Source organism: Pagrus pagrus (assembly GCF_965226575.1).
Source record: "Pagrus pagrus genome assembly, chromosome: 4".
NCBI lineage: Eukaryota > Metazoa > Chordata > Actinopteri > Spariformes > Sparidae > Pagrus > Pagrus pagrus.
This window is the reverse complement of record NC_140188.1, coordinates 7471841-7485526: the sequence shown is the minus strand read 5'-3', so window position 1 is coordinate 7485526 and position 13686 is coordinate 7471841. Positions and strand designations below refer to the sequence as shown.

At 41.6% G+C, this 13686-nt stretch overlaps 1 protein-coding gene across 4 annotated transcripts in view; it reads left to right on the top strand.

Moving 5' to 3' along the window:
• The window catches only part of nbeab (neurobeachin b), a 224487-nt gene that overhangs the window by 195467 nt on the left and 15334 nt on the right, over positions 1-13686 (top strand). For all 4 annotated transcript variants that reach the window (XM_084351842.1, XM_084351841.1, XM_084351840.1 and 1 more), the window contains exons 44-47: positions 3481-3621; positions 4693-4812; positions 9240-9392; positions 12877-13044. In XM_084351842.1, the coding sequence (XP_084207968.1) occupies positions 3481-3621; positions 4693-4812; positions 9240-9392; positions 12877-13044 (582 nt within the window). The remainder of the gene's footprint in view (positions 1-3480; positions 3622-4692; positions 4813-9239; positions 9393-12876; positions 13045-13686) is intronic.

Here is a 13686-nt window from a genome sequence, read left to right as displayed (position 1 = left end):
TTTAAGGAAGAGACAAAAAAGAAAAAAAACGTGCCCCATTTAATTTTGACATACAGCTTCAGGCATGTGCCAAACATGGATATGACCAAAATCTTCAAAATGACCAAGAGTGTGTCGTTCTGAGGTTGCATTCAAACTGTCCCCAGCCAAAAGAATAACTGTGCAATTTTAATAATGTCAGAATAAATGGCTTTATTTCTAGGCATCAGTCTGAGAACATTTTGAATTGAGGGCTGTTATTTTATTTCTTCTGACCTCTGAGCTGCAGCTTTCAGGTAGAAAAGCTGCCATTGATTACATTACCAGTCTCCCTTCCCCCTCTGTAACCGATTCAGTGGTACTGAGTTTATTAATATTGACTGCCAATATGCCTCCGAGGCTCTCATATTGGATGAGGTGATTGAAAAGGCAGAGAAAGCAATTTATTCACCACTAAATGTATGTTTAATGGGAGTAATTTTGTTGCCTTAAGAACACATGAAAATGAAACAGCCGCCAAAGGGCAAAAGCCCAGTGATGGTGTCAGGACAATATTGAAATTATTACTGAGGCTGCGGTTAAATAATGGCCTAAGCTATCCAAGGTTTGGCCTAACTATGAAATAATTGGATGGATGTCAAATAAATATAGCAGAGATGTTTTTTTTTCTTCTTTTTATGTCCTCACAGTAATTAGGCTGCAGTTCTTCAAATGTAGAGCAGGGAATGAGAGAGTTTTTATGATTTCTGACATTTTCAGTCTTGACACTGCCTTTATTGCTCATTTGGCGTTTTGAGGCTCTGCTATTTACTTGTAAGAAGATCGTTTGAGGCTTTAAGAAAATGTGTTTTCCTATAATTCTTATATTGATGAAAGGAAATTGTTAAGGTGACTAACGTTCACTGCTTGATTTAATGCATATGTTGTGGGAGTCTTTATGATAACATGCAAACCTGGTTAATGTAATGTAATCTAATAGTTTTTCTGCAACACATGCGTGCCAATTATGATCAGTGTTTCAGATTTTGATTCAATTCTACTGATTGGTATTTTTAAAACCAAAGCTTGTAGTGTCCACTTTTAATTTTGTACAACATTGTATAGGTCCTGATACCTCAGATTACAATTTCCCAGTTGCACAGAAGGGCTCTGAACACATTTGGGAGTAGCAGTGCTGAGTAAAGTGTTTGGCTCTATGGGTGCGTTGGGTGTAAATCAGGTCAGCCAGGGTTAATCCACATGGATTACCCACAACATTTAGCAGGAGACGCTCATATCTCCTCCCTCCGTCCTCAGTGCACCATCCTACTCGCCCATGCTGCTGTACCCCTCTAAATTTCAGACAGAAGACAGCACAACAGGAACTTTTTAGGGTTCAGGAGAATAATGGGCTCTGACAGACAAATCCCAGAGAAAAGCTGCTTGTCTGCCCTGAACTCTCCCCCAGCCTCTCTGCCGGCCACACCACATGTAGCCTAATGGGGAACCACTAAGACTAATTATGCTCAATTATGTTTTCGTGCTTTCCCAACGCGAGGAATAAGGCAGCGGTTAATATAAACTGTGTACCCAATAAATAATTTTTAACCTGTAGGTAAAAGTAGAAGGATTGCCAGGAAATGGGCTGAAATAAGTTTCTCTGCAGCCATGAGTTTGGACTATCACATGAGAAAATTGGCAGCAAATCATCTGTGTCACAGGGCAAAACTGTGTCTGATACACATGTTGTTGCTTCTGCATACACTATACAGTACAAATTGCAATGATGCATCCAAAAGGTGAAGCCTACAGAGTGTAATACGAGATAAAAGAAATATCCTTCAGACCTATGAATGCTTTTGTGCACTCTAATAGTTTATTCTATAAGCATTAGGACCAAATATTTTCCATAACCATCCCATGACTCTCATATATCTGCATAGTCGTTAAAATCTGATGGATGGAAGACTGATCATGAGACCTGCTGTATCTGTAAGCAGTAAGATTTTCTATTTTGAGACTCAAAAAAGATGAAGATTGGACGGTTAATGCAGAAGATCATGCAGAAAAAAACTACTCTACTTCCACTTCCAAAGGCAGATCTCTTTTTTTTACGAGGCTTTTAGTGCGACTTGTGTGATTGCCCAGTAAGTAAGCCAAATTAAGTACATTAGATGAGTCAGACTAGCTTAAGTTTACCACTGGTGTTTCATTAAAGGATTTACTAACAGTGTTTTTGGGGACTGTGAGGTCTGAGATGGTACAGTTTAAAAACGAATTAGATGGATTAGAAAATGATTTATTTCCATAGTTTTGATAGCATTGGCTTGCACGATGATATACTGACCAACAGATACAAGTTTTCACTGACCTGATGACAGTAATCTAAGTTAAGTCAGTGAGTGTGTGTTTGTGATTAGAAGGCAGCTAAAACAAGAGCAAAGAAAAGAGCTACTCACGCTGGTTTTCAGATATGCAGATATATAATAGAGTTTTTAAGATCCTTGAACTTGTCTATAAAGCCTTTCATGTGCTTGTCTTTCACTATATAGTTAATATGCTGCCGAGACATGTGTCTGGTATAGTCTTCAGATCTACAGACTTCCTGCTGCTCAGTGAAGCTGCTGCAGTTTTGGATCCAAACCCAGAAATGTTTGAGACAGCAAGATCAGTGACTGGAGCGTGGCTTCTGGCCTTTATTACTATGTTATTACAATAATTATTTGATACTTTTACATGATTTTGCTTATTTTTTCTATTGTTGACCGTGCTTTTTGTATAAAATATTATTTTAAGAGTTTGACCAGTCTTATCGGCCATAGAGGTGTCTGCCTTCTCTTGTATATAATGGAACAAGATGGCACTCTTGTGGGGCTCAAAGTGCAGAAAAATACAGACTTGTGCTTGTGACAGCTCAGGATGTAAACACTAATGGTGTCCTCTGTGGCTGAGCTGTAACATGAGGTAGCTTAGGTAGCTTGGATAGCTAGCTTCTCGTCAGTGAGTAGATGACCATTTTCTACAGCCCTGTGCTTTAGAAAGAAAATAGAAACTACATGAAACTGCTCACAACAAGGTCTGTGGATTATCTTGAGTCAACTGGTCATAATTTCTGGAAAGAGACATTTCTGTCTTGTGTATTTTTTTAGCGCTTTGAGCTCGAAAAGCTAATGCCATCTAGTTGCATTAGATTTAAGACAAGGCAGACCTCTGTATGGCCAATATCTCCAAATCTTGGGCACTCAAGCCAATAAGATATATATAGATAAGAAGCACTACAGGTAAATATATGTATTCATGATTTCTGGGTGAACTGTCCCTTTAAAGTATATAAAACACAAATACAGCAGTGTATATTCTCATGCTTGCAAAGCCAATTAAAATATCAAATTGTAACAAAAGCATACTATATGAAACTTAAACAATTTCTTAAGGTTTGCCTTTATTTTAATTAATAGGCAATTAAGTTACAAATGACTTCATTGCACAAACTGAACCTCTTATTTCCTTATTTTTTTCCAGCCCGTTGGTGCTCTGAATCCGAAGCGTGCAGCATTCTACGCTGAACGCTATGAGACTTGGGAAGACGACCAGACACCACCTTGTCATTACAACTCCCACTACTCCACAGCTGCCTCCACCCTGCACTGGCTTGTCAGAATAGTGAGTAAAATAACTCCTTCAACCACCATTATTGTACTGTGTTCAAATTCCCCCGAATTAGTCAAGCATCTGAATAGGAATGAAGTCAAACCCACATCCTCAGACAGCTTTTCATTTTTGAGTCTGCATTAGCTGATTGTCACTTGTCAGACTTGATGATGCTGTTACTTTGAGGTCTGTCGGCTTCTGCACAGGAAACGTCTCGACATCTCAATTTGATTGGGCCTGAGTTAGACCAATGGCGCTCAGAAAACACATTTCACAGGCCAGTAAACCGGCATATGTGAACTAAATAAAGAGTGGCTGGGTAATGATTTACAGAGGCTGCTGTGACAGGTTTATGTGTTTCAGGCAACCCAGTGAGCGCTGGAGACGTGTCCATCAAGGTTACTGAGCACTGTCCTCATTTACTCTGAAGGAGAAGCAGGAAGCACGCGCACTCTCTGCCAATCTGCTCCCCACAAAACAGGCCCTTGTAACCCACACAGCTTCTTTGAATTGGTGTATATTTGATTTTGAAGTCCGCTTATTAATTTGAACGAGCTTTATGAGGAGTTTATACTGTATTTCTCCTCCTCCCCCATCATTAGTAGAAAGAGGCTGATGAACTGAGGGAGCTCCCTTGACAGCAGTTAGATTGGCCTCTGTGGGTTTGTTCCCACAATCCCTTTCTTCCTCTGGTGAGTGATCCATCCACCCCAACCGGCAATGGTCGCCATCTCAGGCTGAGAAAACCAAATTTCAACCAATTATCACTATGGCTTACTGTACTCAGGAAGAGCACTAATTAATTCTCCCCCAGGCTTGGATACAATGAATGACTGATCTCCGCAGAGAACCCTTCGTCTGCCGCAGAAAGAATAACAATGAAATAATACCGATAATCCAGACTACTCACTTGTATGTTAATAAATTGCATGGTAATCCTGTAAGTTAAAACAGAGATTTTAATGATGTTGATATAATGGGTGTACTCAAAATGCAGATCAAGAGTGTAAAAAAGATAATGATGACTCTAAAATTTGGTGTGGATCTTTGATCTTTGTGATGTCTAATTTGCCTTCTCTGCAGGAGCCCTTCACCACGTTCCTCCTTTGTGCCAATAACAACAAATTCGACCACCCAGATCGCACCTTTTCAGGCATCACCCGCTCCTGGAGGAACTGTCAGAGGGACACCTCCGATGTGAAGGTGAGAATCACATCAAAAGCAAGTAGTACAATCCATGTTTATGTTTATATTGATACCTGGAGACCTGAAAATAAGTGGAAGTTAAATCTGTAATCATTTCCTTGTCACATATCTTCTTTAAACTGGTGTTATGGACCTGTGGCTGCTGTCTAATTCAGACCACAATGATAGTAAACATATCTATGTATTGCACAACATATCTACTAACAAAATTGCAACTATACACTCTCTATAATTGGCAATATAACTATACCAAGCCTCTCACTCACTGTGCTCCCCTCCTCAGCCAGTGTGCCTCAACACTACTGCAAAAATATATACCATTAATTATAAATGCCTCATCCAAACAGCGAATCACAGAGACCCACAGTGTGCAGGAATACCCAAAGCACTTAGAAATGCACATCTGATTTATCTCATGCAGAAAACAAACTATCTCCGAGGTAGACTGATCTTGTATCTCTGCATGCAAGCACTCACGAGTTTGAACAAAGGCTGTGTCTGAGAGAAAGACAAAGCCCTCCCTCTGCAAATCCACAGAGCAGTTACCGAAAACGCTGAACCCTGCTGATTCGCCTCCATTTTGCCCACTGCATAACACGCAGCAGGAATACGCACTGACCTCAAAGTGTCATATATTTCTAGCACACCCTGCATCGGGTAGTGTTGCCCCAGGCAATTAATAAAGCTTTAATGACAAAAGCTATTTAAAATGTAGTCTTTTATGTACGGACAGGGCTTTTACTCGCTAGGATCTGGGGGAGAGCAGCCAACAATCCATGTGAGGCAGAGGCAGTGAGCTGCGAGCCAGCCAACAGCCGAATAGTCAAACGCCACCCTGTTAACAAATACAGCCTACTTTCAACTACTTGTATGTCTGCATGCATTCGTTTTTACACACATAAGATGGCTACTGATCTATTAGGAGAGGCATTGTAGTCTGGAGGACAATGTTGGATTACTAACAGTATTTCATAATGTATTAGAAGCAGGAAAATATTACGCAACAGCTTGTTTGGCTTGGTCATGTCGCAATAGGGGTAAACCACTGTATGAGGCAATGCCACTATAATGACTAGATTCAATTATAAACATTTGCAGTGATCCTTTTTGAAAATAATCACAATTTCTGTTATTTCTCTTTTTGTTTTTTCTTCCAACCCAGTATTTAATTTATGTATTTTTCTATGTATAAAAACGGCATCAATCATTATAATCACATCCAAATAAAACAAAAGGAAAGCATAGGTTCCCATGCATTCCAACAGAAAGGCAGCCAAACATGTAGACAGACACAACGGCATGCGCAGACATCATGTAGCGACTGAGACTGACGGGAGAGTCCGGGGTTAAGGTCAGCTTTGGCCCAGTACACCAAGCAGGTTATCAGGCCCCTGATTAAAAGGCAGCTTGTTTTTACCAGGGTCTCTCCTTCATTAACCCCGGCCTCCTCCAGCAGTAATGACGACAAGACCGAGGGAGGCTGAACCCCTGATGGGGATGACCTCCTAAAAGAGCAAGTCAAATGGAAACAATCCTTCGCCGACCGTGCCCCTCACCTCCTCACGACCACCCCGTCATTATGTGCATCCATACCTCTCATTTATTTCTGTGCAGTTATGTTAAGCTGGCACAGCCCCCATGGGCAGAGAGAAGCAGACATTCCTTGGAAGAAGTGGGCACACACACACAGACACACTCGCACACACACACACACACACACACACACAAACTGCAACCATGCTGTCTGAAGGAATCCAGCAGCACTCCACTGGTGACAGATTTTGACGAACATGTCATTAAGGTGACACAGTGTAAAGCAATGGAGGCTTGTGTGATTGACTTGTTAGCCCATTACGATGCTGTTGCAGAATTAATGGCTGCCATGGGAGGGTGGCTTGAAAACAGAGCTGGCAGTTTTAACGGCTTGGCGGTGAGTTACGGCAGGAAGTTTACAGACGGAAAAAGTGGAGGGAAAGAGCATTTGTGTGTATGTGAGAGACAGAGGGAAACCAAGAGAAATGGCTACTTTACTCCCTTCCCTGTCGTGTGCGGAGGGTGAAATGTGACCAACAGCAGACCAGCAGTGTTATTGGCCTGTACCTTGTCTTGCTAACTCGCTCCCTCAAAACCCAGTGATTTATGGGGGCCTAAAGGCTCTCCACGTTATGTATCCCATAGGCAATATAAAGCACTATACTACCACTGAATCTGACAAACATTGCATTCATAAAACAGGCCTGATACAAGGAGTTAAAATACTGTCTTGCACCCTTTATAATCTCAATCTAAGAGACAGACACCATTTAACTTGTCCTGTGTGTGTGTTTTCTAATGAGGACAGAGCAGAGGATCTACATTCCTCGTGTGCATATGCCTCATTGTTCAGAGGCTTTACTCACTCATCCTTTCTTGGCTGTATGATCAGGAGGAGAGGAGATCAGAGCGGGGGCTTCAAAATCACAGAACGTATACATACAGTAATTTATGTAGCAAATACCTTTTCTTTATCTTTATCTTTGTTAAATGACCATTTCAATAGTTTTACATTTTGCCCCCATTACCTAGCCAAAGCATGCTATAGTTTTAGTCTAAGTTTTTGACTGACTGTTTGAAAAGCCATTAAAAGCTGTTATAAGTGATATGTTTTTATTAGAATAAGTGTTAGACAGCTCTGTATTCCAACAGTAAACACTGTTATCAGGTGTTTGGTCAGTAACCCATGTCTCTCCTCTCCACACTCATGCAGTGAAAGAGAAAATTAATTTTCTGGTATCCGTGCCCACTTTATCCAACTCCATAAAGAGACGATCCTGTCTGCTCGTGAACATGCAGAGTGCACAATCCTTCTGTTTGCTGCAATGTCCGGCGATTACCACTTCAAGGTCATGCACTGATGTCGAGAGGAGGGAGGGGATTGCTAACGGCAAAATGGACAGTTTTGAAATGACTGTTGAGATTGACCTAAAGATTAATATTACCATGGACATACAATGAGAACTGCACACAGCGTCAGAGGCAGGCAATGTTCATTCTTATGAAGGATGCGGGGCCTTGTTTAATCCTATGAAAGCTACTCAGTGTAGCATGTGTCCAAAATTGTTCAAAATTGGGTTATTCGTGTGGCTCTTCACATTCAGATCACATTCTGGCATGACACAAGTCATCTTGCAGCGGTTGCGGGAAAAATCAAACTTTAAGCACCGATTTACAGCTGCTTCTATCACCATGTAAACTTTTTTGACCCCTGTGCTTCACGTGACGTTGTAATAACACAGTTTGGCCACTATGTCCAATTAGCTTCAAAGCCTGGTGCTCTTCCTGGTGGCTTTGGGTGTAACCGTCACGCCATCAGGTTTTTTTGAACAAGAAGTGACTATTTTTGGATGAGGAGGAGGTCCTGATCTCATCCTGATCTTGGATCTGATTGAGAACCTGAGGACATGCCGTGGTAGCGACCTGTAATTGAACATTATGCTGTATTGAAAAAGACTTGACACTAGTTGAGACCATAAATCCACAATTAAGCAGGTGATAAAAATTTCTCATAAGCTTACGTAGAATCTGACTTCTTTTTTAAACAAATTGAGTTTCCCCCTGCTGGCCATTAGAAAGAATGCAGGTTGGAGACTCATCTGCACTGGCTTTACTTTTCAGACCTGGAAGCTTTGTCCATACTTACAGTCAACGGTTAAACCCGAATTTAAAACTTTTTTGAGATAGGTCATCATTAAATATTATTATATCGGATATTATTATTTTTTTTATTATTTTCTGTTGAAGTAAAGGTTCTGGAGTGTTCAAAGAGTTTTGGTACGTAACTTTGGCAAAAAAAAAGGCATTAAAATGTTGATGCTCCAATGGTTATAGGAACACAAACCGTACATGATGTGTACTCAACGGGTTAAAAAATGTTACATTAACATTATTATGGTCATTCACCACAGAGAAATGCCTTTAGGAATAGTCTAGTCTTGAAACACGGGTAAATATTTGCTCTCGTCTCCGATGTACGGAGTCACACCAGGCTTTATGTAGGGGGCTCCTTTACCATGCTGACTTCCCCTTCACCGCGAGGTCCTGACCTCATCACAAGAGCCCAGAGACCAGGGAGAAAAACCCAGCTCAGTTCCAGTTTCATTTAACACACCTAACACCTCTGCCTGGAATAACTGGACTAGCACCTCTCACCGCCTTCTCATGGCCTGCTGTTTAGTTTGTTTGTGTTACCTTTCCCCCTGAATTCTCGCTTCATCTCAGTGGGATACAGAGCCTTTTTTCTCTGTTGTTCATGGCTCTGTCCTCACATGTGTTATTTCTTGCACTTTGCTGAATTGTTGGGCGATTATATGGTGAAAACTGTGGTATTAGATGTGGCCCTGTCAGTGAGCTGTAAAACATGAACATCTTTCTTTTTCAAAACGCAGGAACTGATTCCCGAGTTCTACTACCTCCCGGAGATGTTTGTCAACAGCAACGGCTACCACCTGGGCATGAGGGAGGACAGGACAATGGTTTATGACGTTGACCTGCCAGCCTGGGCCAAGAAGCCTGAAGACTATGTTAGGATCAACAGGATGGTAAGGTTTAAAGAATGTGTAAAATTCAAAATCAAGTAGAAATAGAAAATCCTCGGACAGAATTCAGTTCCACTTCATCTTTATCCTTTTTCTTCTTTTCTGTCGCTGCCAGCAAAACATTAATTCTCCTGAATCAAATCATGTATGACACAGGAAAACAGAATTAATACAGGAGAGTCAGGTGCCCCGAAAATTGTTCGAGGTCTTTGAGGGTTAAAATAAATTCTTGACATGTAGCTTTTCTGCCTCCTCCTCACAGCAGCATATAAATCCATTTCCCCTTCTTCGTTGTAACCTTCCCATGCATCTGTGTCTCCTTGTCTTATTCATGAAGCATCTAATAAAGTGCACCGCTCAATACAAACACTGTACCCCTGACCCTGGTGATGTCACTAAAGGACAGGACCGAGGGCAAGTTTGCCCTATAGTGTTACCTTCTCTAATGCCGGGCCTCATCACTTTGTCAGTGCGCAGGGCCCTTTCCGCCTGCACGTGTGTGAACTGTGTGCGCACGTTTAATACAGACAGCCCATCAACATGTGGTCCACAACTCCCAGCAGGTTTCAGGGTGCAGTGCGGAGATAGAAATGGAGATCCAATTCATCTCTCGCTGTCGGACAAACTCTGTTTTCCTTTAATCTGGAGTCACTTACAGTACAAACTCAACAGCTCTCCTCCACACAAAACCTTATGAAAGAGAACACAAATATTTAAAACATAAACTACATGATGAATGGCCATTGCATGTATTTACAACTTTGGATACCCAGGAATCCTGTATCACAGTGTCAGTATACTTTACACAACATGTACATTTTTCCCAACCTGGCAACCACATTTTTTTAGTTTTTTTTTTACTTAACACGAAAGAATACAGTTTGTAATTTGTTTGAAGTTATGTGTTAATAGAGATTCAAATAGGTCTTTACGAAAAGCCCACGTGAAATGTGATGGTCCACATGTTAGCTGGATTGATTTTACATTTTACTTTTCTAGTCCTAGTCAACAATCAAAGTGCTTTACAACAAAAGTATTCATCCATTCACGCACAAATGAATACACTGGTGGCAGAGGCTACCATCAAAGATGCCACCTGCTCATCAGGAGCTACAACCATTCATGCACGTTCACACCACATGGATTTGGGGTTCAGTATCTTGCCCAAGGACACTTCAACATGTAGATTGCAGGGGCTGGGGATCGAACCACCAACCCTCTGATTGAGCCTCCTGAACCACAACCAGCCCCACATGTATTACATGACAACATATTTTTAGCTTCCAAACTTAAACTTGCAAAAAAAAAAAATACATGTAAATTGAAATATTTCACATGCAACTCATGCCATATCACGATATAAAGCAATTACATTCAAAAAGTAAGACGATATATATAGTCAGATATCACAATAGTGATGTGATATAGATATATTGCCCCACCCCCAGCGGTAAATAAAATAGATATCTCCGACAACAGAATGTAATGAATACATTTACAGTCTCAGTAGAGTGATGAAAATACTCTGATATGTCTCCACTCTCTAATTTAGGTTTGGTGAAACTTCAATAATGCTGCCAGGAAGACACAAAGTTTCATACATTTTATGTATCCTTAGGTGAGGGGCCACAGTGTTTTTGGTCCAGAGGTAGAAAGAGGCTGTGGGAACACACTTGACCTTTTCAGCTGGAGTGACAGAGCCGGGCTGGTCTTATGGAGGTGACCTTTCCCCGTGCTCTGCCCACGCTGCCTGGTCGAGCTCTATCAGGCTTGTATACCGGCGGAGTTGGTCGGTGGAAGGGGGGCGAGGCAGGAGGGGAGAGAGAAGCGAAAGACTTGGAGTTGTTACGGGCATGTCTGCATCTCCAAAACAAGGAGAGAGGATGACAAAAGGATTACAGTGGATATTTTCTCTCTGTTGAAGGATACATGTGTGATGTTGCCTTGCATTGTTACATTCTCAGACCAGCGTATTCACATGCCCAGAAAATCATAGTCGCTCTGCCTCCATGTTTTTGTCTTTCTTTTGTTCTGCTCCCTAGCTAGCCCACACTCTTGCTTCCTCTATTATTTCATTTCTGTCAGTGAATCTCTCTCCCTGCCTCCCCCTCTGTCTCACTCTTCCTCTTTTTTTCCTTCCCTCCTTCTCCTCCTCCCTCCCCTCTTCCTCCCACTTCCCATCTTTGCATGTGCCACTTTCAATTGTAGTGATATGCCCTGTGGCAAACTCTGCCTCTGTGTGCTCGAGCAGGCTTTGTTGGTAATGGCTGTTATTCCTGACGCGAGGGGAGGAGTGTAAATTCCTCTAGCAAAGCCTTACCCCAGCCTGCATGGGAATTATATTGTACCGTATTTTGGAACAATACATCAAACCCGCCACTGCATGGCTTCCATAGGTATATTTATAATAATTATCTGCCCTGAATCTTATCCCAAATCTCTCACTAAGACTCCCACAAGAAATCAAGCCTCCTTTTTCACCCTCACAAGTGATTTATCAATGTTGCTGCTGCAGACAGCTTTACAGTAAATTGGAGCCCTGTTAGTATTGAACCGATTTCTTTGTCTCCATGCAAAGGCAGTTGGTCTGTATATAAAATGGACGGAGAAATCTGATACGAGGGGCTCATCCTGAGTTAGCTGATTACATTAGAAAGAAGGGATGCAGCTTTCTTTCTCTTTTCTTCTTTAATCTTTTCTTCTGTAATCTTAATGCGCAGTAAAACAGATTAGATACTTATCTTTTTTTTTAACTAAATGCATTTAGTTTTCCCTTAAAGGGACCGTTCACCCCCAATATCCCAAAATATGTATTTTTCCTCTAACCTATAGTGCTATTTATTCACAGAGTTTGTTTTTATCTGAGTTCTGGAGATATTGGCAGAGAGATGTCTAGATGTCTACTTGGTTCTTGGCTTGTGCTGCCGATAGTGCCAAAAAAGACACTTTTAAAATCTCAACAGCAATGTCTCTTTCTAGAAATCATGACCTGGTTACTCAAGATAACCCACAGATCTTGTTGCAAAGCACAAGCTTTTCGGTAGAAAAAAAAAAATCCTACATGAAACTGCTCACAAAGATGTCTATAGATTATCTTGAGTAAACCAATCATGATTTCTGGAAAGAGACATTGCTGTTGAGTTTAAAAAATTTTTTTTTTTTTTTGGACTCCTTGAGCTCCACAAGTCGAGTGCCATCTAGTTCCATTTTATGGAGAAGGCAGAAATCTCTACGGTCGATATCTCCAAAACTTGTCAACTCAAACCAAAACAATCTGGATGGACAAATAGCACCGCACGCGAGAGGAAAATGTTGTTGTTTATTTTGGGGGTAAACTTTCCATCTAAAGTTCTCTTAATTAGACTTGGGATGTTTGATGTTTTGTCGTGTTCACTGTTGTTTGTGAGGTACGATTTCTGTTGTGTATTTCGGCCCTCGTGCTGCTGGTATGCCTCTCTCCTCTACTTGCCCTGTGCTCCTCTGACAGGCCCTGGAAAGCGAGTTTGTGTCATGTCAGCTGCATCAGTGGATTGACCTTATTTTCGGCTACAAGCAGCGAGGCCCAGAGGCGATGCGCGCCCTCAACGTCTTTCACTACCTGACTTACGAGGGCTCCGCCAAGCTGGACAGTATCACTGACCCTTCGCTCAGAGAGGTAAGGCACATGCACACATTGCCATGGAGACTAAAGCCCCTCCCCCCTCGTCTCTTATTCTCCATAGGCAAACAACTTCCTGTCTCTATTTGTCCTGGCATGTGCTGGAGCTCCGGGAGCATTCATATCATGCATCTGTCAATCAATTATTGTGTCACGCAGATGTAACCCGTGAGAGAATTGGGCAGAGCTGCTGACTCATCGAGTTCACTTTGAGATTAGCGTCATCTTCTGAGGACCTGAGTTATTAATTTCCTCTCTCTCTCTCTCTCTCTCTCTCTCTCTCTCTGTCTCTCTCTCTCTCTCTCTCTCAGATAAACAGTAATCTTTTAATATCTGTCCACATTATTTATAGAATCATCTTAACATCATCATTTCTGCTCTTTTCTCTGTGGTGCTGAATATACTGTTCCCTTAATCAGATCAATGAATCTGACTGAGCTCTCTGATCAATCAACAGAGGTCGCTCAGTCAATAGATGAGGGAGTGAATCCTCTTGTTCTTATCTAATTAATTGAATATCTATTAGCTCGACCGTACTTCTCGTGAATAGCTTAATTGCGTAGAGGGGAAAGGGGACCAGAGACTGCAGCAGCTGGCATGCATTGTGGTACTTTCCAGTGTGAGCTTGTCTCTCCCTGT